The sequence below is a fragment of the Trachemys scripta genome, chromosome 20 (genome assembly GCF_013100865.1).
Source record: "Trachemys scripta elegans isolate TJP31775 chromosome 20, CAS_Tse_1.0, whole genome shotgun sequence".
NCBI lineage: Eukaryota > Metazoa > Chordata > Testudines > Emydidae > Trachemys > Trachemys scripta.
Window position 1 is genome coordinate 16,974,849 of NC_048317.1, and position 25,784 is coordinate 17,000,632.

General features: G+C 56.8%; 1 protein-coding gene across 1 annotated transcript in view; it reads right to left on the reverse strand.

Annotated features, from left to right (window-relative positions):
• Positions 1-10,534: 10,534 nt before the first annotated feature.
• The window catches only part of FOXO6 (forkhead box O6), a 99,566-nt gene continuing 84,316 nt past the window's right edge, over positions 10,535-25,784 (reverse strand). The window contains exon 2 of the mRNA XM_034754111.1: positions 10,535-17,549. Within this exon, the coding sequence (XP_034610002.1) occupies positions 16,137-17,549 (1,413 nt within the window). The 3' untranslated portion in view covers positions 10,535-16,136. The remainder of the gene's footprint in view (positions 17,550-25,784) is intronic.

Consider the following 25,784-nt stretch of genomic DNA (forward strand, 5'->3'; position numbering starts at 1 on the left):
CACCCTCCTAGTGAAATAGTGTTTCCTAATATCCAACCTAGACCTCCTCCACTGCAACTTGAGACCATTGCTCCTTGTTCTGTCATCTGCCACCACTGAGAACAGCTGAGCTCCATCCTCTTTGGAACCCCCCTTCAGGTAGTTGAAAGCAGCCTATCAAATCCCCCCTCATTCTTCTCTTCTGCAGACTAAACAAGCCCAGTTCCCTCAGCCTCTCCTCATAAGTCATGTGCTCCAGCCCCCTAATCATTTTCATTGCCCTCCGCTGGACTCTCTCTAATTTGTCCACATCCTTTCTGTAGTGGGGGGCCCAAAACTGAACACAACACTCCAGATGTGGCCTCAACAATGCCAAATAGAGGGGAATAATCACTTCCCTCGATCTGCTGGCAATGCTCCTACTAATGCAGCCCAATATGCCGTTAGGCATCTTGGCAACAAGGGCACACTATTGACTCATATCCAGCTTCTCGTCCACTGTAATCCCCAGGGCCTTTTCTGCAGAACTGCTGCCTAGCCACTCGGTGCCTAGTCTGTAACAGTGCGTGGGATTCTTCCATCCTAAGTGCAGGACTCTGCACTTGTCCTTGTTGAACCTCATCAGATTTCTTTTGTCCCAAGCCTCCAATTTGTCTAGGTCATGCTGGACCCTATCCCTACCCTCCAGCATATCTACCTCTCCCCCCAGCTTAGTGTCATCCGCGAACTTGCTGAGGGTTTAATTCATCCCAACATCCAGATCATTAATGAAGATGTTGAACAAAACTGGCCCCACTGAGATGGGAGTGTGGGCTTGACCCTGGAAAGAGCTCCTGGGCAACCAAATCCTGCAGAGAGTCACTGTCCAGCTGGAGAAATAACCACCCTGAGAGTCAGGCAAACAATGAGTAAGGTCTGTCTGCACTGCCGTTAGACGCCTGCGGCCGCCCGGGCCAGCTGACTTGGGCATGGGGAGGTTCGGGGTAAGGAGCTGTTTATCTGTGGTGTAGTGGGAGGGTCCAGGAGCCCAGGCTTCAGCCTGAGCTCAAATGTCTACACTGCAATTAAACAGCCCCTTAGCCCGAGCTGTCTGCCTCGCTGGCTCATGCAGTGTAGTTGTAGCCATGTCGCTCCCAGGATATTGGAGAGACGATGTGGGGATGTCATATCTTGTATTGGATCAACTTCTGAAGTCCAATAAAAGATATTGCCACAGCCACCTTATCTGTCTGTCTGTCTATATTTTAACCCATTCCTGCCCACACAGTGCCAGGGAGCCTGCCCGCACTGTATAAAACACCCTGACAAGCCAATGTAAAACGCTGTTCCCTGCAATGGAATGGGGCAGAGCAGAAAGCCCGGGCAGAGGATGCCTCTACCACTTGTACTCATCTGCCAGCGGGCCAGGTCCCAGAAGGAAGGTGACCCTGCCTGCCTGACGGCTGATTCTGATGCCGTGTGGACCCTGCAGTGAGCGCATGGGCCAGGAGCAAACTGCACTGACCCCTTTTACTGCTTCACTCCAGCGCATTTCTATGGTTCAAATCTTATAAATCAATGAGGCAATCAGCCAGGCCAGGCGCTGCTTCCCGGTGCTCCAGGGAAGGGGAGAGGAGGTGGCATCTGGAGACCTCCCAGGGTGTTTCCAGCTTTACTCCTACGACTGTACAGGCCACACCCATGGCTGGTGACATTTTGCTTTAATGATCAAGGCTTTGACGCTCTCCAAGCCAGCCTTGCTCAGCTCTTCATCTGGGACGGGTCAGTGGCTTGGGCTCAAATGGCCCCACCCACACCCTTAAGCGCAATCCAAACCTCAGGTCCCTCTGCAGTTGGAAAACAGCTGGGTAAGGCCACTGCTGAGCGGAGCGCCCTGCTCTCAGGCGGAAGGGGCACATTGAGCTGGCCTTGTGCTGGTTCCAGCCTGGCCAAGCCAGACGGCTCAGGGGATTGAACGTGGAACCCTCCCCTTATGAGCTCACCTGCCGGAGTCCCAGGCCAGAGCAGTCGGGGGGCTGCTGGACAGGGGGGTACATGTCAGAACAGTGCCCCCGAGAGCCGGGGGCTGCAAGGCCCAGCCCACACCCCTCTCCTGAGTGTGGAAAGTGAGCAGCTCCGGGGGGCTGCTCAGGCCCCAGTCACAGTGCTGGACAGGTACAGCTAAGGCCCCTCCGGCAGCTGCACTCAGGGCTTGCTGGTGGCTCGGTCTGAGATGGGAGCACGGCAGCTCCTAACCTCAGGGTCCCCTCGGCTTACCCCTGCTCCCCCTCTGCCCACAGCCAGGTGTTTTCCAAGCCTTTGACTCCTTCCACTGTGAGAGCTCTAAGGTCCCTCCCTGCCGCTCCCTCTCTGCTGCTAAAGGGCTTAAACACAGGCCCAGAGCCTCAAAGGTATTTAGGCACCGACTGATTCTAATGGGTGCTAGGATCCTAAATGCCTTTGAGCACTTGGGCCTTCCGGCTTTGATTGTCGTGACCTCTGGCCCCTGGTTTGCCTCTCCACACGCCAGGCTCTCCTCAGCTAAAATTACCTTCCTCGGCTCATGCTCCAGCCACATCCCCCTCTCTCTGCAGATCCGGCCTCCGACGTCCCACATTATTCCACAGGCAGCTGAGGCTCGCCCAGCCGCTCACGCTCTCCTGTGCCTCTTCTCGCGCCCCGCACTCCAAATCCTGTCTGTCCCCGCCTCCTGCCCCTGCTCCGTGCCCTCCCTGCTCTCAGTGGGCGACCCTGTGGCCAGTCCCCTGTGCGCCTTCACCCCGCTTCCCAGGCCGCTGCACTGTGTGGGGCTTGGCTGAACAAGATGGCGAGCTCTTTGGGCCAGCAACCTCATTGGCTACCTGTCTACAAAGAGCCGCACCCACTGACACGGAACCAGGGGTATGTGGCTCTGGCCCCTCTTCACACAGCCCTAGGAAATGCTCGCCAATAAACGGCTTCGGCTTGGACTGGCGGGAAGGTGCACCTGATGCTCGTTCCAGCCAAGAGCAATGATTTTCCAATGCTTTCCCCTCCTCCCTGGCATGCTGCCCAGGCCGCGGAGCCATAGGCTGTGGGCCATGCATGGCGCCTTCACAGCTCAGCCCATGGCTCTTGCCGATGGTGCCGCTGAGTGGTGCATCACAGCTCATGGAGAGGCTGGGAGGATGGCACAGCAGTCTGGTGCCTTCCTCTCTGCCAGCCATGGGGAGATCTTTGGCACCGGCCTGAACAGCTCGTGGGCAGTGGAGGGAACTCGTGTGCCAGCTGCTGCATGCACGGATATGGGTTCTGCCTGCAAAGTAAAGGGCCTTGACCTGCAGGGCCTGCTCCTCCCCCTCGGCTCTCTATCCCCAGAGCCAGTCAGCTCTAGGGAACTGCTCCGAGTCCAGCTCAGTCACTGAGCTCCGCGAAAGGAGTTGTTCAGTCTCAGCCTCGTCCAGAGCAGATCAGCATCCCCCATCCCAGAACCACCCCAGGGCTGGCTCTGATCCCATCAGCTGAGACTGCTGGGCAGGTGATGGAAACTGAACGGGCCCAGAGGCTCAGGGGGCTGTGACAGCTCATGGTGATTTCAATACCTGCAGCACCTCTCCCCACCACCACTGCGTCCAGTGCCGCGGTTCCCATGTGAGAGCAGCACAGCCATTGACTGTTGATCCCGAGAAGCAGCTGCGGAATAGGAACCATGCAGCAAGTGCCCAGCAGTCAACGTTCTACTGTCAGAAGCAAATTTTCGGCCATTGAAATGAGACCCCTTATTCCCAGTGCAGATGCTTGTTTTTAACTGCAGAAAAAATGGCAGTTTATTCACAGGACAGCAGTGAGCGCAGGGGGTGGTAAATACACCTACCTGTGCCGAAAGGCAGAGCCCGGGGCAGTGTGCGGTGCTGGTTGTTTCCTGAGCTAGAGAGCAGGACACAGACACTGGACCAGTGAGTGGTTTGCTACCTGATGCCGTGGGTTAGCGTTACTACAGCCCAGGCAGGGGGGGGGCTGCAGCACCTCTATAGACTGAAGCATCTGATCTCAGAGCCACTGAGCACGTCCCTGCAGTGGGGGACAAAGACACAGGACTGGAGAGCGAGGGTCACCCCACAGCTGGCTGGGCAAAACAGTACCCAGTGGTGCTTCCGAGGTGCCTTTGCAGACCTGAGAAGCACAATGAGAGTTTGGGGTCAAGGCAAACAACTGGGCCATGGGGAAGGGCTGAGGAGGCAGCCAAAGGTGGAGGTGTGGGGGCTGCGAGGGGAGGTGGGGTGCACGTGTGGGAGTAGGCTGCTGAAGGTGGTGATGGGGGTAGGGGCAGAAGGGAGGTGAAATAGGGTGTGTTTTCATAGATTTCAAGGCCAGTGGGAACTATTAGATCATGTAGCCTGACCTCCTGCATATCGCAGCTGATAGAATTTCACCCAGTCAACCTGCACTGAGCCCCACGACTTGTGTGTGAATCTGAAGGAATTTTTAATGTTCAACAGAAACAAAAGGAACCCGCGTCATGGCATTGGTCCAGCCCTAGGTGGAAATGGCAGAACTGTGCATAATAATGCAGAAAAGGCAGACGTGGTCAAGAAACATTTCTGTTCTGTACTTGGGCCAAAGCCAGATGATGTGTTCCTACCGTATGACGATGATGAAATACTTTCCATTCCAGCAGTAACTAAGGAGGATGCTAAACAGCAGCTACTGAAGTTAGGCATTTTTAAAGCAGCAGTTCTAGCATCCAAGAGTTTTTAAAGGGCTGGCCGAGGAGCTCACTGGACCGTTCATGCTGATTTTCAGTAGGTCTTGGCACACTGGGGAAGTTCCAGAGGACTGGCAGAAAGCAAATGTTGTTTGACTGTTTTAAAAGGGTAAACGAGATGATTATAGCCTGACACTGATTCCGGGCAAAATATGGAACGGGTGATACGGGACCCAATTAACACAGAATGAATGGAGGGTAATGTAATGAATATCAAGCAATGTGAGCTTACGGAAAATAGATCCTGTCAAACTCATTTGCTATCTTGTTTTGAAGAGTTTGCGATTTGGTTGATAAGGGGAATAGTAACAGAAGGTCCTGTGGCACCTTTGAGACTAACAGAAGTACTAGGAGCATAAGCTTTCGTGGGTAAGTGATGTAATATACCTGACTTCTGCCGGGCATTTGAATTCGTACCCCAGGACATTTTGATTAAGAAACTAGAATGATATCAAATCAACAGGGCCCACATTAAATGGATTAAAAACTGACTAACTGACAGGTCTCCAAATGTAACTGTACATGGGGAATCATCATTGAATGGGTGTGTTTCTAGTGGGGTCCTGCTGGGATCAGTTCTTGGCCCTACGCTAGTTAACATTTTGATCAATGATCTGGAAGAAAACATAAAATCATCACTGATAAAGTTTCTAGATTACACAAATATTGGGGGAGTGGCAAATAATGGTGACAGGTCATGGAAACAGAGGGATCTGGGTTGCTTAGTCAACTGGGCACAAGTAAACTCTGTGTGGTTTAATATGGTTAAATGTACATGTCTACATCTATGTCAGCCATACTTACAGGATGGGGGACTCTATCCTGGGAAGCAGCGACTCTGAAAAAGATGTGGGGGTCATGGTGAATAATCAGCTGATCAGGAGCTTCTAGTGTGATGCTGTGGCCAAAAGGTGGAACAAAATCCATGGATGTATAAAGAGGGAAAGTTCAAGTAGCAGTAGAGAGGGTATTTGACCTCCATATTTGGCAGTGGTGTGACCATTGCTGGAATACTGTGTCCAGTTCTGATGTCCACAGTTCAAGAAGGCTGTTGATAAATTGGAGAGGGTTCATTGAAGAGCCACAAGAATGATCGAGGGATTGGAAAACAGGACTCATAGCTATAGACTCAAGGAGTTCGATCTATTTAGCTTACCAAAGAGAATCACAGAATCATAGACTCCTAAGGTTAGAATGAACCGCAATGGTAATCTAATCTAACCCTTGTTAAGGGTGATTTGATTACAGTCTATACGTTTCTACATGGGGAACAGAAATTTGATAATAGAGTATCAGAGGGTTAGCCGTGTTAGTCTGGATCTGTAAAAAGCGACAAAGAGTCCTGTGGCACCTTAAAGACTAACAGATGTATTGGAGCATAATGTAATGTCACATGTGTCTGACGAAGTGGGTATTCACCCACGAAAGCTCATGCTCCAATACATCTGTTAGTCTTTAAGGTGCCACAGGACTCTTTGCTGCTTGATAATAGAGGGCTCTTCAGTCTAGCAGACAAAGATATAACATGATCCAATGGTTGGAAGTTGAAGCTAGACAAATTTAGAATAGAAATAAAGTGCAATTTTTAGCTGAGAGGGCGATTTAATCTTTGGAACAACTTATGCAGGGTTGTGATGGAGTCTCCATCACTAGAAACATTTGAGATTGGATGATTTGTGAGACCTGCTCTAGTTCCAACCGGAATTAATGTAGGGACGTTCTCTGGCCTGTGCAGGGCGGGAGGTCAAACATAGCTGATCACAATCCTTCCCTTCTGGCCTTGGAATCTAGGAATCTCTCAGAAAGTCATCCAGTCTTGACTTGCAGTTGTAGAGAAATGGAGGCTTCACCACTTCCCTCAGGAGTTAGTTGTGGTGGCTAATCACCCTCAATGGTAAGAACGTGTCTTATTGCTAATTTGAATTTGTCTGCCTTCATCTTCAAGCCATTGGTTCTTGTTCTGCCTTTCCCTGGTAGAGTAAAGAGCCCTTTAGTAGCACCTGGTATTATTTTCCCCAGAAAGGTTCTTACACACTGTAATCAAATCACCTCTCAGTCTCCTTCCTGATAAACCAAAGTGATTGAGTTATTTGCATCTGTCACTGAGAGGCATTTTCTCCAGCCCTTGAATCAGTTTGGTGTCTCTTTTCTGTGCCTTTTTCAACGTCCTTTTTAAAATGTGGACACCAGAACTGGACGTAGTATTCCAGTATTCTCCAATGCTGTAGACCAAGGGAAACCACCTCCCTGTCTCTACGTCTGTTCATACACCTTTTTGGCCACAGCATTGCACTGGGAGTTCACGCTGAGTTGTTGAATAGCATTAAGCCAGGTACCCACACCTGTGGAGCCCCACTAGAACACCCTTATTCAATGATGACTCCCACTGACCACTACTTTCTGAGATCGGTCAGTCAGTCAGTCAGTTCTTAAACCACTTACGTGGGCTCTATTGCTATTCTGCAGTGGTGTGTTTTAATCAGAATGTCGTGCAGCACGAAGTCAAATGCCTTACAAACACCACATCAATGCAGTTACCTTTATCGTTCAAATGTGTAATCTCGTCAACAAATACCAGACGTATTCCATATAAACCATCTTGATCTACATTCCGATCCTTTCATTCTTTATCAGCCATACCACGTCTCAGCTTTGCCATTGTTTTACCCAGGATTGCTGTCAGGCTAACTGGCCTGTAGTCACCTGAGTCATGCCACGTGCCCTTTTTGAATATCGGCCCAACATTACCAATAGCCCAGTCTTTGGAATCTCCCTGCTATTCCAAGACATATTAAAACTGAACATCAGTGGGCCAGAGCTCTCCTCAGCCAACTCCCATAGGACTCTGGGGTGCGAGTTATCCAGGCCTGATTTAAAAAATTTTATCCCTGGGAATTGTTGGTGTTTGGGGGGTTTGCCCCCTCAGTCTTTCCCCGCAAATTTTCTTTCAGAGAAGCGAGTAACAGTAACCTTCTAAGGGCCTTGGGAGCCTAATTCCCATTTCCAAGAGTGACTCAGGGCCAGCCTTACAAAGGTAGGGAAGCACTGAGTAGGGTTTTCTATTGACTTCAATGGGAGTTAGGCTCAGGCACTTTTGAACCTGTCTGGAGCTTAAATACCTTTGAAATCTGTCTGTCTGGGGCCGAACTCACAGAGAGTCAGTGGGAGTTAGTTGCCTAACTCACTTAGGCACTTTTGAAACTCCCACTACTGCCTCTCTGCAGCTCTAGGAGCCTAAATCCCTTGGTAAATCTGCCCCTGAGTTCCTCGTTCACCTATGAGCTTTTGAAAATTTCATCTCAGGACTTGGGGGGGGGGGGAAATCAGTCCAGAAGGGGAACATTTCAAAAGCTGAAAGTCACTGTAAGAGCTGGTCCAATGGAAACATGTAGGTAACTAACCCCCGCTGCCGAGCTGCACTACTGGCCAGGGCAGCAGGTGTAGAGACGCGGGAGTTTCTCGCAGTGGGTGGCTGAGCTCAGCGAAGACCCCAGTGGGCAGTGAGAGGCTGGTGACTGCTGAGATAGAGGCCGTCAATCATCGCAGTCATCAGGAAAAGCTAAAGTCCATAAAAAAATTATGTCAATAAAAATGTCAAGATAATGTGGGACAATATTTTTGTTTCACTCACTGGCAGATGGTTCCAGCCTCCGTGGAAGGTGAAGACAGACTCCAGTTTTACAGGCTGTTTTTATGACTAGGATGGTGGAGTCTTTATAGGAATGGACCTGCGTGAACAGAAACATCTCTAACCCACCCACAAGTGCTTGGGCCCCAGGCAACATTCACTCGGTGCCGTTCTACGGGGGATCCGAGTGGCTGATCATAGAGCTCCTTCTGGGCCATGTGTTGCACACATCACTCAGTGGATTCATGCTGCCTTTTGCTTTGTGGCCGGTTTTTTGGTGATTAAAAAAATTGGGAGCCCAGCTTGCAAATTGGGCACTGAAGTCAGAGAGCTCAGTCCACGAGTGAGCCTTCAGCTGGCAGGCAGAGGGTCCCTGCCGCCATGCTCAGCGGGGTCGGCTAAGTGCTGAACTGAAGCTTAAAGCATCAAAGCATTTATTTTTTTTTAAGGGGAGGGCAGGGTTGAGATCTAAACTGCAATTCACATGAAAAAGTGCATTTTGGAACAAATTAAATGCTGATTTAATGTAAAATTGGGGGGGAGGGATAGCTCAGTGGTTTGAGCATTGGCCTGCTAAACCCAGGGTTGTGAGTTCAATCCTTGAGAGGGCCACTTGGGGATCTGGGGCAAAATCAGTACTTGGTCCTGCTAGTGAAAGCAGGGGGCTGGACTCGATGACCTTTCAAGGTCCCTTCCAGTTCTAGGAGATGGGATATCTCCAAAAAAAAGGGTGGTGTTTGCTGCAGGGCGGAAGGCCTACCCAAGGCTAGGCACCACTGCAGGCCCACTTCCAGCTATGAGGCGATTGGAGTCGGCATAACTAGCAGGGGTGCTGCAGCTGCACATGAGTGAGTGAGGGCCATGGAAACGACAGTTGGCTGTGAATAGAGAGGTGATGTGTGGGGGTTGCGTTGGCAGGGGAACGTGGCTGTCAATGAGGAGGTGGCGTGAGGGGGTGTTGGCAGAGGGGCCGTGGCTGTGAATGGGGAGGTGGCGTGAGGGGTGGCAGGGGGACCCGTCTGTCAATGGGGAGGTGGCGTGAGGGGCATTGACCTGGCAGAAGGGGCTATGGGAATGGCTGGCTTCCATCTTTTCACAGATGGCAGCAGAATCTCACTGGTGCTCAGAGCCGGCCGAGGTGGAGGGGAAGGATTTATGGCCGCATAGTGGGAAAGGGGCCACAGGTGACACAGGCCAGTGGTGCAGTGATCACTTCTCTGGGCCGACTGGGCCTGCCACTCACATCCCCTGCCCAGCCCACGGCCCACACACGCAGCCTCTGTCTCACCGTAGGGAGCAGGTCCCCACTACACAAATGCTGCAATTTACTGATTTTCGTCTATTGCCCAGTCTTGTGATTGGCACACTGACACTCATGAGTCCAGCCCAGCCTCTGGGGTGCTGGAGACCCCATTTTCCTGCCCCACTGCCCTGGCCCAGCAGACAAGTGGCAGATCTGGATCCATTCTGTACTTGTCCTGTGTTCAGTGATTGCACAGCTTCATGCACCTGAACCTCTTGGCAGTAGTGATGGTCACTTGGAGAAGCCATCCCATTGCCCCAGGAGGGTCCAGCAGGGCCACGGACACTTTGGAAGTCCTGCCTTCCTTTAACTTTCAGTTTGGTCTTTAGTTCCAAGTGCCCAAGGGTCAGATGGGCTCCTTGATAGTTGAGGTGTGTTGTAAAATGCGTTAACTTGTAAGCTATCCCTTTACGTTCTAAGGGGGTTCCTGGGTCTGCTTGTAGGCAAGGGAGACCTGGAGAGAAGCAGGGGATCTGGGTCTATCAGAGTCAGTCTGCAGCCAGCCAGCTTAGGGCTAGCAGGGGTGAACTGGGCCTCTCTGTTTTAAAGAGCAGCCTGCTTTCTCTTTCTCTGGTTTTGAGTTCCTGTGCTTTATTGTTCTGAATTCTAAGAAATAAAGTTGTGTGATGTTGTAGCCTTCCAGCAAGAGTGTCAATGTTTTTATCCAACATCTCGGTGTGTTTGCCAGGAACAAAACAATATGGCTCACAAGTATTGATTATTATACTTGTCCCCCCCTTTAACCTTCCAACTCCCTCTCTGGTACACTCCCTCTCTGGTCACCACACTGACCCCTCCATCTCTTGCACACACACAAACAGGGGTACGCACACATGTGCGCCTGCAAACACACACACGTACTCATGCACCCACAAGCACGGAAGTCAGCTGGCCATACTTGTAATATTTAAAACAATTTTATTCATGAAAATATGCTGTACAATGCACTATACACAGTTCTTTACATTGCCACATACACAAACTCTAATAGCACAATCAAGGTTACATTGCCTACAATATATGTGCGGTGAGAGATAACAGCCTGTTCGAAACCCTCCCCCCAAGTTTGTACAGTTATAAATACGAGGGAAAGAATGAACTGAAACATCTGTATAAAGCAAACTGTTGGAGCCAGTCCCTCTGAGGAGCCAGCTCCGCTATCGGATTGCTCCTGGCTTGTGTGCCCGTCACTGAGTCACTGAAGCCAGGCCCCACCAGGCCAGATGTGGGAGCCAGGCTGGGAGCATGGGGCAGAGGGGGACAGTGTGCTAGGGAACCGGGTGGGAAGTCCAGAAGAGGAGTCTCCCAGGGGGCTGGGTATGGGCTGTGCTTGGGGACCCATGTCCTGAGGGAGATTTAAAATAACCCCCCTGATTCCTTCAAATCAAAGAACCAGCCTTCTCCTTCCCTGTGCTCCCAGCCATGCTAGGAGCCAAGCGGCTGGTGGCTTGGCACGTGGCCACTGACCTGGAGTCCCAGTGTGGCTGGGCAGGACAGGGCAGCCCGGCCGTCTCTCCAACTCCCTGGACGCGACACCAAAGCTGTGTTTAAACGTGGACTCATGGCCAAGCCACATGACAACAGCCTGTGTAGTGCAGACACCACAGCTGTGTGCTCACAGGCCAGAGAGCCTCGGCCTACCCAGCCTCATGTGCGGCTCCTTGCCGTGGGCCTGCGCAGACTGCACCAGAGCACCGAGTCAGCTCGCAGCGCGCTGGGCCGTCGGGGGCCCCATGCTCCCCAGCTGCAGTGGGGGGTGCTGGCAGCAATTCCACCAGGGAGAGCAGTTCTCCGGCCCCGGTCTCTAGACAGGTGGGGGGCAGGGGACTGTGCCCAGGGCCCAGACCAGACCTGGGCACGTATCATCTGACCCTTGCATACAGGAGACCAGGGCCCAGGGCTGGGATGGAAATGGAGCTGCAAAGGAATGACTGACACCCCCCCCCACCACCTAATCCCTCCCCATGTGCTTCGCCCCCATCTCCGTCCCGATCCCTGAGCAGCCCTGGCCCACGCGCACGGCCCTCCCCTCCTCTCCCCCCTGGCACTGGGGGTGCTGCCCACGCTTCTCCCGCCCTGCACCTAAACTCCTCCGCGTAGGCCCGAGGCTGACCGTGTCCTTGCCTGAGGGCGTGGGTGTCGCTGGGCACCCAGAGTGATGGGTCGTCCTGCCCAGCTCCCTGCCCGCCACCACATCCCTCGCACTGCACAACGACGGCACACACAATGCTTACCAACACAACTCCACCGTACACACGACAACCCCACGGTCACGAACCACAGACAGCTTCGCAAGACGACGTACCCGGGGCTGGCCTCCCAGGTCAAACACACGGCGGGGCGGGGGGAGAAGGCACGGGGGATGCCGGGAGGGAGGGGGGGGGGGCTCTTCTCTGACTGAGGCTTCCTGCTGCTTCCTCTAAGTACCAATGGATGCTCAGGGCTGGGCAAGGCCAAGGGGCTCCCTGGGCATCTCTGTCCCTCTTCCCATCTCCTTGTGGGGAGGGATGTAAGCGCAAAGGCCCAGCTAGCACTGAGCTCCGGGGGCAGGGGCAGGTCGAGGCGTCCAGCCTGCGGAGAGCAGGGAGAGTCCCTGAGACTGGCAGAGAGCAGGAGTGGTGACTGGGCCTGATGCCAAGCACTAGGCACCCCAGTGAGCCTGTTCCATCCCCAGGACAGAACCAGGCCTCCCCTGGGCTGGGTTCCCTGTCAGCTGATGGCGTGACTCCCCTCTCCGTCCCCTCTCTCCCAAAGCACCCGAGAGGAGCAGAGACTTTGCAGCAGAGCCAAGCCTGGCAAGGACTGTGCCAAGGGGGGTGATGCTGGATCCAAAGCCCCAAGCGTGTGGCTGGTGTTGGGATGGGTGCCCGCCTGATGCCACATGCCAATGGCACATGCCATCCAGTGCCTAACGGCATCATCCTCTATTGTGCTGCTGGAGATGTGCCTGGAAGATCAGGGGTTTGGAAGGAGGTAACTCCCTCCTTTCTCCCACACAGGGCAGCTCTGCTCCCCAAACACCCCTGGTGCTAATAGGTGGTCCCAGCCCTGCAGCCCCCAGCCCCACGGTAAGCAAAGCACCCTGCCACACCCCTCCTCTCTACCCCTCCTTAGCGCTCCCAGGCTAGGGCAGGGCGAGGGGCTGGGTATTTCATAGCCATCTGTCATTGGCAATTTATTTCTGCAATGAATTAAATACATCTGAAAACAGAATGGGAGTGTCGAAACTGAATGAATGAATGAATGAACGAATGCTATCAACCAAATAATAATAATTTTTAAAAAAGCCTCTGAGAAAGAATATCTAGAATAGAATATATTAAATTCTGTACATGATTCAACAATGTAAACATAATTAATTAATTGGTAATAATGTCTTTATAAATAGACTACGACCTCTATGTACCTGGAGCAAACATCATCAATGGTACATCAATGGGCTCCTTTGTTATTCCCCACCATAGACACAGGCCGGGTACCTGATGGACCCTGCTCGGGTGAGGCGAGAGGACATGGCGTATGCCCACCACAGGCAAGGAGAAGCTGCTAGGTCTCCTATGGCCTTCATCAGGACATGTTGCCTGGCCCTTGGAAGATGCATCGGCTGTGATGCTGGGGGCTGGGAGAATTGCTGGAGGGGTGAGAGAGAGAGAGAGATGGGGACTTTAACAAACCGGCCCCTTTCTCTGTGCCTGACAGTGCTTGGTGCTCCTGGGCCATTCACAGAGAAAGGAGGGGAGCTGCAGGGCAGGGGCATGGACAGCCCCACTGAGGAGGGCAGGGCCCTTCAGGGCTCCACCTTGCGTAGGGATGAGGACCCATCTCCTCCCATTCAGCACCTGGGATCTCCTCTCCCCTTCACATGTGCCTATGCTGGCTGCTCCCGTGGGAAACAAGCCTGAACCCAGACCACAGAGTCACACGCTCCATGGGCCAACGCGGGGGGCTCCAGGCGCTTTCTAGACCACCAGGCCAGAGAACCCTGGAGCCCCATGGAGCCAGGGAGCCCCCAGTTCCCGACTACGTGGGATTATGCCAGGGCCAGTTCTAGGGTCCCTTTCTTGGTGTGTATGTTGAGGTCCCTAGAGGTTGCTGTTTAAAACACAACCAGCCTTCCAGGAGCCCAGGCCTGGTTAGACCTGGGGAATCTTGGAATTTAAGAATGTAAAATTTGGCTCTGGCATCAGTAGTTTGTCACTGTCACTTCCACTGCTCAGTGCTGGGTCGCTCACTACGTAGTTCAGCCTCTCTGACTATACTTTGGGGCCCTGGAAGATCATTTGGGGGGCAAATATCCCTCCCCCTGCTGGGAAGCGCCAGGCCTGTGTCCTGCAGTCAGAGTTCACAGAAACCTCAGTTCCCACCCAGGGGGTTGCGCCCTGGTTGTTCGAGGCTCAGAGTCCAACGGATCGGGGATCCCAGAGCAAAGCGCAGCGGAAGCAACGTGTGTTTCATGTCAGAGCCAGGAGCCGGGCCCTGGTTAAGGAGGAGCTGGACCCCCAAGGAAAGGCTCCAGCCCCAGAGCTCAGATGGTGTTTGGGCTCGACTTGTTAGAGAGCCAGGGATTGTCTACAAGATCCTGGGCAGTTTGGAGATGCTCTGGGGCTCTGGGTCTGCCTCAGGCCGGTGGTTGCGGAACACAAGCCCGATGTGTGGGGATTCCTGCCCTGATGGGGGCCAGCACAGCCCACTGCCCAGCTGTGCCCGCATTGCAGCTCCCAGCCACTCCTGACTCTTCTGGGCACTACCGCAGAGGCAAGGGGATTGGCTCCCTTCTCACTTACTGGGAAGGATCCTCCGTCCGATTGGCTCGTCCCCAAACGCTGAGCACCTGCTGTGCCCGTTCGTGCTGTCTGCATGGCTGGCACGGCCGCCCAGCTCAGGTGGGTGGTGCTCAGAAAGCAGGCTGCCTCCCCGGAAGTCCCTGCTGCTAGACCCGGACAGTTTAGCCCCAGTGACTCCCTGCTGTGGGCAGCAATAGCACCTCTCTCTTGCCTGACAGACTGGCAGCCCCTGGGCACCTGCCCAGAGCCTGCATACCTTCCCCTGGGGCAGGGGAGGGAAGGGTTTGCTGGTAGTGAAAACGCAGGGGCACAGTGAGCTCTGCAGAGGGAAGCAGGTGTTTGAACCCCAAGTCCCATTGGGAGGTCCAGTGCCCTGGCACTGAGCACCCCAAGCTCTGGGGATGTTCCGCATCGCAAGCCAGATTCAGGTTTTGCAATCATCTCCCAGCCCTCCGCATATCCCTGACATTAACTGCTGTCTCCCGCGAGCACGCACTGCCTGCAGACTGCCTCCCCAGCTCCCAGCACGGCTCTCCCATTGGCTCTTCTAACAAGGTGATTATTCAATGGCAAGAGAGTGCATAAAATCAAATAAATAACTCCCCCCCACACCCTCTAACCTCCCCCAGCCTACCTCTCCAGCAGGGATCCAGGCTAGCAGCATGCCCCTCCCAACAGGCGGCCCAGAGCCTCACACAGGCCCCTGGGCCTGCTGCAAAGCCGGCATTTGCACGTGCAGGGCATGCACGCCTGTGCCCCCGCCCACGCACGCACCGACTGTGCATGGCACCATGCATGTTGTATACAGACAGCTGCCAGTCATCGGTGGGTTGGGATTTTTGCAGGCACTGATGATTGAAAACATGGCCATCCCCAAAGTTGGCTGAGATCAAACTGGCTCAGAATCCAGAAGCAAACTCTGGAGAGAGCCCCGGGCGCGTGGGTGCTGCCAGCAGGCGGCCCCAGCTGCTAGCTCCAGAGTTCAGAGGCTTTCCCTGGCTCTCCAGCTACCCCGGGGTTATATCAGGTTCTAGAACAGGCTTAAACAATACACGGAAATCCACTGGTTTGCTGTCGGGTGAGTGGGTGGAAGGGGCTGCAGGCTGACGCTAACGCTGACTGCAGGGGGGAGCCTCCTCTGAGCCAGCCAACTGCTCCTGATGGCTGCAGCTGCCCTGGAAAACAAGGGCCTTTGCAGTCACTGTGCCTCTGCTCCAGGGCTGCCACCCACCGTAGGTAGTGGGGAGAACCAAACCAAACAAGAGCACAAAAGGTGGGGCCAGTCAGAGGGGGGCAATTTGGAAAGCTTATTCTGACAAATGCGAATGCCTTGGGTCCAGACTCTGCACTGCCTCGCCTGGGAACCCCCCTAAGGGCAGAGGAGGGACAGGGCATGGCTGGCTCCAGACTGCCTTTATGCCCACACCTGATGTGCTTTCTCTTTTGTTTTACAGTGCTAGGGAGAGAACTGGAGTGGGCCTGGGGCTCCCGGCACAGCCGGAGCTAGCTAGTCTGGCGCACACATCAATGCACTGGCTGGTGGGGCTGTGTCCTGCGCCCGGACGGATCTGTCACCCTGCAGCTCGTGGTCTGGGTGGCTCTCAGGTTTAACAGATGCCTCTAGCCCATCAGAACAAATAAAGGCAGAAGAGAAAGGAAAAAAAAGTCTGTTTCACTGTTCCCCATGTGACTCCTTGGTGGGAAGCGTCCGGCTTCGTCTCAGCCAGGCACCCAGCTCTGGTTGGGGGGCTGGGGGGCGCTGGGCAGTGTGGCCATGTTGAGGCCGTTCTGTGGGGGCAGAGCCGAGTCGAAGTTGAAGTCCATCTCGTCGCTGTCCATAAAGTCATTGAGGATAATGGACTCCACGTCGCACTCCAAGCTGCCGTTGAACATGTCCAGGTCAAGGTCTGCTGGGAACCTGTCCTGGCCCAAAACAGGGGGGTGGATCGCCCCTTGGTAAGGGCCCTGGAGGGAATCCAGCAAGCTCATGTGTGCCCCTTGGGTATTGACATAGGGATGGAGATGCCCGTGGTGGGGCATGGCTGCCAGGCTGCAGGAGTCACTAGGCAAGCTCATAAGGCTGATAGGAGAGGGTAAGGCACTGTTGCTGACAGCAGGGTGGTGGCTGGCTGGTGACGGGTGGTACAAAGTGTTGCTCTTCATGAGGGAGGCCGAGTGGGCGGGGTAAGAGGACAAGCCCAGCTCCCCACCTCCGCACATGAGGGTGCTCTGTCTGTGGCTGCGGGATGGTGCCAGGATGCTGGCCTGGGCCATGGGTGGCTCGCCCTGAGCCATGCTTTCCTTGTGCGCGTAGGAGATGGAGGAGAGCAGGTCCTGCAGAGAGGCGTTCCGGTAGGAGCCGGCGGCGGTGAAGGTAGCTTGCTTGTTCTCCTGGATGGTCTGCATGGGCAGGCGCCGCAGCAGGTTCATGGCGGGCTGGCTGTAGATGGTCCCACAGTACGTGCTGGTGGCTGCCCCGAGCGTTGAGCACTTGGAGTTGAAGGTGAAGCTGGAGCTCCTCTGCCTGAGGCCGCCCGAGGGCAGCGGCTGGGAAGGGCTCATGTTGTAGTTGTCCTGCAGATCGTCCAGCAGGCTCTCGCCAAGCCCTTCATTCAGGCTGATGGTGCCGGTCAGGTCGGTCAGCCGGGGCAGCTCCACGGAGCACCTGCTGGTTAGGGAGGGAGACATGGTGCTGGAGGGGCTGGGGTACATCAGCGGGGAGGATGGGGTGCCGTCGTCCTCTTCCAGCTCGTCCGGCTCGTGGCTGGACATGATTGGGGAGAGGCGCCCGCCCAGCGTGCTGGCCGAGGAGTTGGCTCGTGTCCGGAAGTCAGCCCAGGCGTCATACTCATCGCTGGCGTGGGAGGCAGGGCTCTCAGACCACTTGGCCTGCTGAGAGGACGGGCTCTCCTCCCCACGCTCCTGAGTCACCTGCAGCTGCTTCTTCTTGCTGGCTTTCCCTTTGATGCGCAGGAACTTGCTGTTGTTGTCCATGGACACTGAGCGCCGGCGCGGCGGCTTGCCGGTCTTGCCGCCCTCGGGGTTCAGCATCCACCAGGAGCTCTTGCCGGTGCCCTCGTTCTGCACGCGAATGAAGCGGGTGTGCAGAGACAGGTTGTGCCGAATCGAGTTCTGCGGAGACAACAAAACAAAGAGCATCTGTCAGTGAGAGTCCTCAGCACCTCTGCCCCGGGACTAGTGGCTAGCAGGGGGGGGCTTCCCTATGGTGTGTGTGGAGTAAGCACTGCACTAGGACCCTTGAGAGCTGGGCTCCATTCCCTGCTCTGCCACTGGCCTGCCGGGTGACCTTGGGCAAGTCACTGCCCCACTATGTGCCTCGGTTTCCCCATTGGTACAATGGGGATAATGATACTGACTCCTTGGTACAAATGCTTTGAGATCTATGGGAAGAGCTGAGGGGCTCTCTCCGTCTCCCTTTGATGCACTGCAGGAGCAGCGCACATGTGCTCTGACATGCACTAGCTTGGGCAGCCGGGGATTTATCAAGGCCTCTGTCAGCCGGGGTAAAGGAGCCTCCCCCCCACAACAGCGGCGGTGCTGCAAGAATCATAGAATATCAGGGTTGGAAGGGACCTCAGGAGGTCATCTAGTCCCACCCCCTACTCAAAGCAGGACCAATTCCCAACTAAATCATCCCAGCCAGGGCTTTATCAAGCCTGACCTTAAAAACCTCTAAGGAAGGAGATTCCACCACCTCCCGAGGTAACCCATTCCAGTGCTTCACCACCCTCCTAGTGAAAGAGTTTTTCCTAATATCCAACCTAAACCTCCCCCACTGCAACTTGAGACTATTACTCCTTGTTCTGTCATCTGCCACCACTGAGAACAGCCGAGCTCCATCCTCTTTGGAACCCCCCTTCAGGTAGTTGAAGGCTGCTATCAAATCCCCCCTCACTCTTCTCTTCTGCAGACTAAACAATCCCAGTTCCCTCAGCCTCTCCTCATAAGTCATGTGCTCCAGACCCCTGATCATTTTTGTTGCCCTCCGCTGGACTCTTTCCAATTTTTCCACATCCTTCTTGTAGTGTGGGGCCAAACTGGACACAGTACTCCAGATGAGGCCTCACCAATGTCGAATTGAGGGGAATGATCATGTCCCTCGATCTGCTGGCAATGCCCCTACTTATACAGCCCAAAATGCTGTTAGCCTTCTTGGCAACAAGGGCACACTGCTGACTCATATCCAGCTTCTTGTCCACTGTGACCCCTAGGTCCTTTTCTGCAGAACTGCTTCCTAGCCATTCGGCCCCTAGTCTGTAGCAGTGCATGGGATTCTTCCGTCCTTCACCCCAGCCCACCAGTACACCTCAGCCTGGCCAGGCGCGGGACCACTGGGAGTTCACTCTCCACGGCACCTTCAGTCCTTGGCCTCTCTGCTGTGGCTGCAGCAAGGGGGCCTGTTGGTGCCACAGGGGGGCTGCCCCCCAGCAGCGGCACTGAGACTCCATTTCACAAAGGCTGCTGGACAGGAACAGCTCTCCGGCCCGACTCTGCTCTCACACTGGTGTAAATCAGGAGCAGCTCCGCTGGAGCTGATGGAGTGACACTGATGTCAGAGCGTGACTGGGATCAGAACCAGGCCAACCGTGGCTCCCTGGTCCCACTCCCAACTCCCCTCCCCCAGCACAGACTCCTGGAGTCCTCCTTCAGGGCCCCCTTCCCAGCACAGCCCATGCATAGTCCTCTTCAGACCCAGCATGCCCATCCCGCTTGCCTCACTGACACCAGGCACATGCCCAGTCCCTCACCAGCCTGGCAGACAGGCCCTTTCTCCCAGCCCCCCGGTGGGCACGGACTCCCTGTTCCTGTGCTCGAGCTGGCTTCAAACACTTCTCCCCAGCCATGGCTACTATTTCCTGGCGAACGCCGCGCCTCCTTCACACCACGAAGGAAGAAAGAAAACATTTCCAAAGCTCCTGCATCGCTCACCCTGCTGTCCCCTGCGGCCCAGGCAAAGGTGAGCCTCTGGGTCAGGCTGGCACTGGACTCGCTCTATTCTAGACAGCAGCGTGTTAGCCCACTGGCTACACAGCCACCCCCACATGCAGCGGGAGAAGCATGCGCCATGGCGGGAACGGTCTGGTTTGATAAGTACCCTGGGGCTCTGTGTTTCTGGCAGAGGGGGCAGGGCTGAGACATGGGCCTGGCCGAGGGGCAGTGGTGTGGGCCTTGGCTCTGGGGCGAGTTCAGCCCTCAGCAGCAAGTCGGGCTGCAGAGACCTGCAGGCTCATGGACCTTGCAGCTAGGAGCCTAGTTGTGCTCAATCTATGTGTAATGCTGACAGGCCCCAGGGTCGGCGGGCGGGGTTGAACCGGGGACTTCTGGAGCTTAGTGCATGAGCCTCTCCAGCATGAGCTAAAAGCCATCTGGCTGCTAGTTAAGGCTGTAGAGCCGACTCGTTTTCTCTCTCGCTTTAAGTGGTCTCAGTGCCACTAGCTGGGACAGAACCCCACCCCCAGGAGGTGTGTGGTTACATTTGCATGGCCCGTTAAGGGTGGGTGGGTCCCTCCTGGCCAGTCCTAGGCCAGGGCAGTGGGGACGCTACAGCCCAGGGGGCTCAGTCCCAGATCTCTCCAATTCCCTCAGCCCATCATCTGTATCAGGAAATCGGGAGCCACCCCCACATGCAGGAAGGGTCAGCCCAGCGCCAGGGCTAGGGACTGGCTCCACGGCACGAATGGCGGCTCTTCAAAGCAAGTCGGCGTGAAGAGTTGGCCAGCAGCCAAGCGGCTGGGCTCCGCTCACAGCAGGAAGCCGCCTGCTGCCGGCGGATCGGAGCCTGCCCGCGGGCAGGGCGCGCATCCCCCAGCATCACACACCTGGCATGAGGGCTGCTTGCAAACCCTTGCGGGGATCCCCTCCCCAGCATGGCAAATCCTGCCCCCAAATCCTCCCCTTAATACGAGGTGTGGGCCTGACCTGCCCGAAGCCCAGAGCATGTGAGTTCTGGGGCCCATCTCTCCTGCCAACAAATGCAGAGCTTAGCTATTGAGGGTGAGATGCTGCCGGCCTGACTCCCCCTGCAGCCTCCTGAGGTACCTGAGGAGGACAGCCTGGTGCACAGGCATGGGCGTGGTAGTATCCGACCCGGAGTTTTCCTCAGCAGCACCTTTGAATCCTGGTGCCAGGTGCTTCTGCAGCCACCTCAGTGCTGCCTGCTCGCAGCAGAGCCCGTCTGACGCTGGAGCGTCTTGGGTTCTGCGTTCACAGCCCACCAGGGCTGGTGTGATTAGACTCCCCGAGAGAACACACGAGCTTGCCCGACATGCGGGAGACTCGCGCAGCTCCCCCAGCTGTGCCACGCCAGCACTGTCCTCACCCACGGGTGCATTTCTGGCGCCATTGAAAGCGGGGTTCTGCTCTGAGGGGGAGCCCCAGGCAGGGCCACGCCCTTCTGCTCACCCCCCACGCTTTGATGCTACAGCAGGGAAGTCCAGGCAGGACTCACGCGGGAGGTGGGGACCATTACTCTGGGACCTGGTGATTATGCCTCGGAGTTCGGGGGAGTTTGCCCATGGAATTCCCAGCAGGCACCCTGCAGCCGCCAATAGCATGTGTCACTTGTGGGGCCGCTACAGAAAGCCAGGCGAGTGGGAGGTGGCATGATGAATGCTCCCCAAGGCTGCCTCGCACCTGACCCCACCAGACAGCTGGGAGCTGCGCTTTGCTCCCTAATGAGCCCCTTTCAGAGATTGGTCCGGGGTGAAGGGGAAGGACCAGGATAGGACTCCTGGGTTCTACGTGCTGCTGTGCCACCAACTCACTGCGTGACCTTGGAGAAAGGCATGTGCCCTGGCTGTGCCTCAGTTTCCCTGTCTGTGAAATGGGGATAAAAGTGGTTCCTCTGTAGGCGGCCCAGTGCCCAGCACAATGCCGAGAGCTGAGGGGGAAGAGACCAGGCCTGAGGCCTAGGCAGGGGGCGTGCTGCGCCAGCTGGAAGCCAGAGATGGGAACATCAGGGAGTTTGCACGAAGGCTGCCAGGGGCTGAACAGGCTCCTGGGTCCAGGTGTCTGTCCCGGCCCTGAGCCCCAGCTGAGTGTGCTGGGGGAGGCAGAAGAGTTTAGCCCCAGCCCAGCTGGGGGAAGGGCAGGGGAGGGGGAAGGAAGTTGCCGAGGTGCCTGGGAGAAAGTTTGGTGCGGTTGCCAGCCTCGAGTGGCATACTAATGAGGAGCCGTGCGAGCTCCGGGCCCATCCATCATATTATGTAATGGCTTCCTTCTCCGCACTTCATTTATTTGGAGATTGCTCCCAGCCTGGCTCCTCGCCAGCAGCCACCAAATCCAAGTCTACAGAAATCAATCTCGCGCTGACTGATTAAGCCGTGTTTAGAACTAATTGCTCCTTCGTGTGTGGGGAGAATAAATTACGGGCTTTAATTTCACATCTTTAAAATGCAACTGCAGGTATGGGCTGGCCATTAACCCCTTCCCAGCCTGCCCTCAGCACGGAACAGCCCCAGTGCCACCTGGCCAGGCTCCCCGGAGCCCAGACAGACTCAGGCCAGGGCACCCAGGAGAGAAACACCTGCCACTGCTGGGGGCTTCTGTGGGGCACATGGGTGAGGAGCGCCCTGGCCCTCCGCTCCCTCGCAGCCTGCTGGCTGTCCCCAGGAGCCACACGGCCACTAGCCAGTCCCAGGAGACACGCCCCACCCAGCCCAGAGCACCTAGGGGGCTAGTCGCTGTGCCTCCCTCCAGCTCCACAGCCCACTGCCTCCTGCCCCCCATTCCTCTCTCTGCCTTCTGCCCCCACTCCAGCCTCCCCTCTGCTTGCTGGCACAGTGCCTGGTGCCCGGGCCAGCCATGCCCTCCTGTCCTCACCCGGGCCGGCTCCAAGGCCTGTCAGAGCCGGTCCCACCAGGTGACGTTTCTGTGTTGCTGCTAAGAGCCCGGCCCATCCTGGCCGACAGGAGCAGAGATGCTCCTGGGGCGCTGGTGTGCGGGCCGGGGGCACAGAAGCTCCCCTGATGCCCAGCGCTGAGCGAGATGCAGGGCGCGCCTGGGGGGCAGCACTGTGCTCTGCAGCCTGGGCCCCACGAGGGACACGGGACAAACTTCTCCCGCTGCTCCCACCTGAGCCAGCCCGGCCGCGGCAACAGTGTGGGGCGTCCTGCTGGCAGAGGGAGGCTAACCCACGCCCCGACTGCAACGCCAATGACCGTCTGCCCGGGCTCCCCGCGCTGCTCCCACCAGCAGAGCCCCAAAGTGCCCTGGGGTGGGCAAGGCTCCCAGTCCAGGGACCACGTGCCACCCTCTCATCAGGGCATTGGTGCCCAGGGATTGATGGCCTGGAGCTTCAGACAGGAGCTGCCAAGGGGTGGGGGCTTCGTTGTCTAACCCTGGGTTATGGGTCTTATCCCCAGAACTGCTAGAGCCTGGGCAGGGGCAGGACGCAGCGCCCCCTCCGGCAGGGGGATGCCAGGCCAAGCTCTGCCCATAGCCACATCAATGCACTACAGTCTCGAGGGGCGAGAGGGGAGTCCAGTCTCCAGAGCCCGCCCAGCCCTCAGCCTCCCTGCTGATGCTGCCAGCGAGGTGCCTGGGAGTGTTGGTGGTGTGGGTGCCTGTCCCCTGAGAATGGCTCTGTGCCCCGGCCGCTGGAGGCAGGCCCTGACCCGCATCAGGTTGCAAGGATGGGCCCTCATGCACCTGTGCCCCGGCTAGCTCCAGCCAGCGCCCCGTACCACCTCCCTGCGTGGCTGGCAAGGCAAGGGCAGAGAGCCTGCACTGCAGAGCCAGGGAGATGGCAGCGCCTGGGAAGAGCCTGGCGCTCCCGCGGGCTGAGGGTGCTGGGGGAGAGGGGAGGCATGTGGGCGGGCGGCCCATTGTTCTGACAGTGGCTGCCCAGTTCACCCTGCTCCGCGGGAGACAGGACGGGCAATGGCAGCTCCAGGGACCAGTACCTCCATGCTGGAGCGGACGCTCATTCCCACTGGTCACCCAGCTTGCCCTTCCGCCGCCGGGCCAGACCCACGCAGCCACCGGCCCTTCCCCGGGGTCCCAGCAGACGCTGCTAGAGGCTGATGCCAAAGCTGCTCCCAGGTCTCTGCTGAGGCTGCTCGCTCTCCCTGGCCTCACCCCCGGTGCCCCTGGCTGGCTGGATTCTCCAGAGCTGCAGTTACACCCGGGGCAATGCAGCGAGCTGGAGGCACTGATGCCACCCCGCCCCCCGCAGCACTGCCAGGCTGGCTCCTTGCCATGCCTCCTGCACTGCCCCGTTTGGCCCCCGGTGCAGTGGGGTCCCTCTTTTGGTGTGCTCGGCAGGGAGGGCTCAGTGCGGCAGCACCTCCCGCAGTACCCCCTGTGCTGGGCAGCACAGCGGCACTGCTGCCCCCACTGCCAGCCGTGCCAGACACGAGTGACGGCACCCCCGGCGCAGGGGAGAGGCGCACCAGCAGCCTTTGTGCACTCGCAGCTTTGACGAGAGGGCAGGGTCCCAAGGCGGGCACTGGCGCCCCCACTACGGATCCCTCTCGGGTGCTGCTCCGTTGGGAGCCAGGCATGGGGATGGTCTGGCCCAGAGCACAGGGGGCAGCCCCATAGCAGGCACCATCTGGGCCACACAGCTCCAGCAACAACATGCTTCGGGCTGTCAGCTGGCCCTGCACTGGCTCCCCCAGAGATCAGTGGGAATGGGGAGCGCTGGGGCCCTGCCCCCTACGTGCAGCAAGAATCATAGAATCATAGAATACCAGGGTTGGAAGGGACCTCAGGAGGTCATCTAGTCGCACCCCTGCTCAGAGCAGGACCAACACCAACTAAATCAGGGATCCTGCCTGAACTGCCACCTCCTTTGGGCCAGGGACTGCCTCAGAAGAGGTGACTGGGACAGGTGTGGCACAATTTATGGGGAATTGCAGACACCTGCTCACCTTGCCAGCACCTAGCAGGAGGTGGGGGGTGCAGAGCCTGGGGTCTGTGAACCAATGCAGCCCCAGGCGACCACGTCTCACTCATCTCTGCAAAGCAGTAATGCAGGAGATGCTGGTGCCCCAGGGCATCGGCCAGACAGCAGAATGTGGCATGCGGGGGTGTGACAAGCCACCTCCCGCACGGGGTCAGGGAGTCGCTGCTGGCTGGGTTAGGAGCTTAGCCGGATGGCTGAAAGGTAACGCCGAGGCCAGATGGAACTCTAGCTTCCCCTGCAGTATTAATGACGGGGCCTTCCACAAATACCTTCCCGAAACGCCGGCTGTGGAGTTCCACTTCAAGCTGCTGCCTTTCTCCTTTTTTAGGCAATTCCAACAATTGGAGATCTCTTCCCTCCCTGCACTTGGCACCCAAAGCCATCCGCACTTGGCAGCAGGCCCGGGAGGCCGCTGCGCTGGCTGGGACGGGGTGAGACCGAGGGACCAGCCAGGGGGGCAGGAAGGGGAGCAGCTCAGTGCCAATCGGTGCGGGGAGGCGGCTGCCTCCTTCCGCAGAGAAGGTTCATTAAGAGCAAAAAGGAAACAGCAATTAATTGGAGCCGAGCCGGGGACTCGGTGCCGAGCGCGTCCAGGACTCTGCTTCATTAGAGCCCTGAAGCACTTTGCTTGCTGCGTCTGGGTGGGCACTCGTGGCAGGGCAGCTGGGCTCTGCAGGGAGAGCTCGCGGGGGCGGGGACAGGGACACGGAGCTTAATTAATGGACTGGAAGAAGCTCGGTTGCTTCTTGCCCACAGCAGCGTCCTCAGGCTGAGACGCCCGGCCCTTAGCAATGCCTCTGCCACGGACAAACAGCTCTGGCCAGCCCCCAAAGCAGGGAGCGAGGGCAGGCTGTTTGGGGGAGCCAGCGGGGGCGGGGGCGGGGGAGGCCGGGCCACTGGCTGCTGGGGCCAGCACTGCTGCTGCAAGCAAACTCGGCTGAGTGCTAAAGACACACGGCACTGACCAAGCATGTCGCACATGCAGCGAGCCCAGCCAATTAACCATCCAACGGCCGTATCCAATGTCTGGCCGTAGGGAAGGGCTCGCCCAAGGCCACATGGCACATCAGGACCGAGCAGCTCCTGGCTCCCAGGCCTGTGCGCTCACCACTAGTCCGCACTGCCTCTCACTGCTTCAATCAGTGGGTGTGTCATGAGCCACAAACACAAACCACACCCGCACGAGGAGACACAGCAATGATGCCCTAGGCTCTCCCTGTCCCTGCCGCCTGCCCCGGCCTGCTGCCCCCCTCCTGCCCCCTCACACCCGCACGAGGAGACACAGCAATGACGCCCTAGGCNCTGCCCCCCTCCTGCCCCCTCACACCCGCACGAGGAGACACAGCAATGACGCCGTAGGCCAGGGGTAGGCAACCTATGACACGCGTGCCGAAGGCGGCACCCAAGCTGATTTTCAGTGGCTCTCACACTGCCCGGGT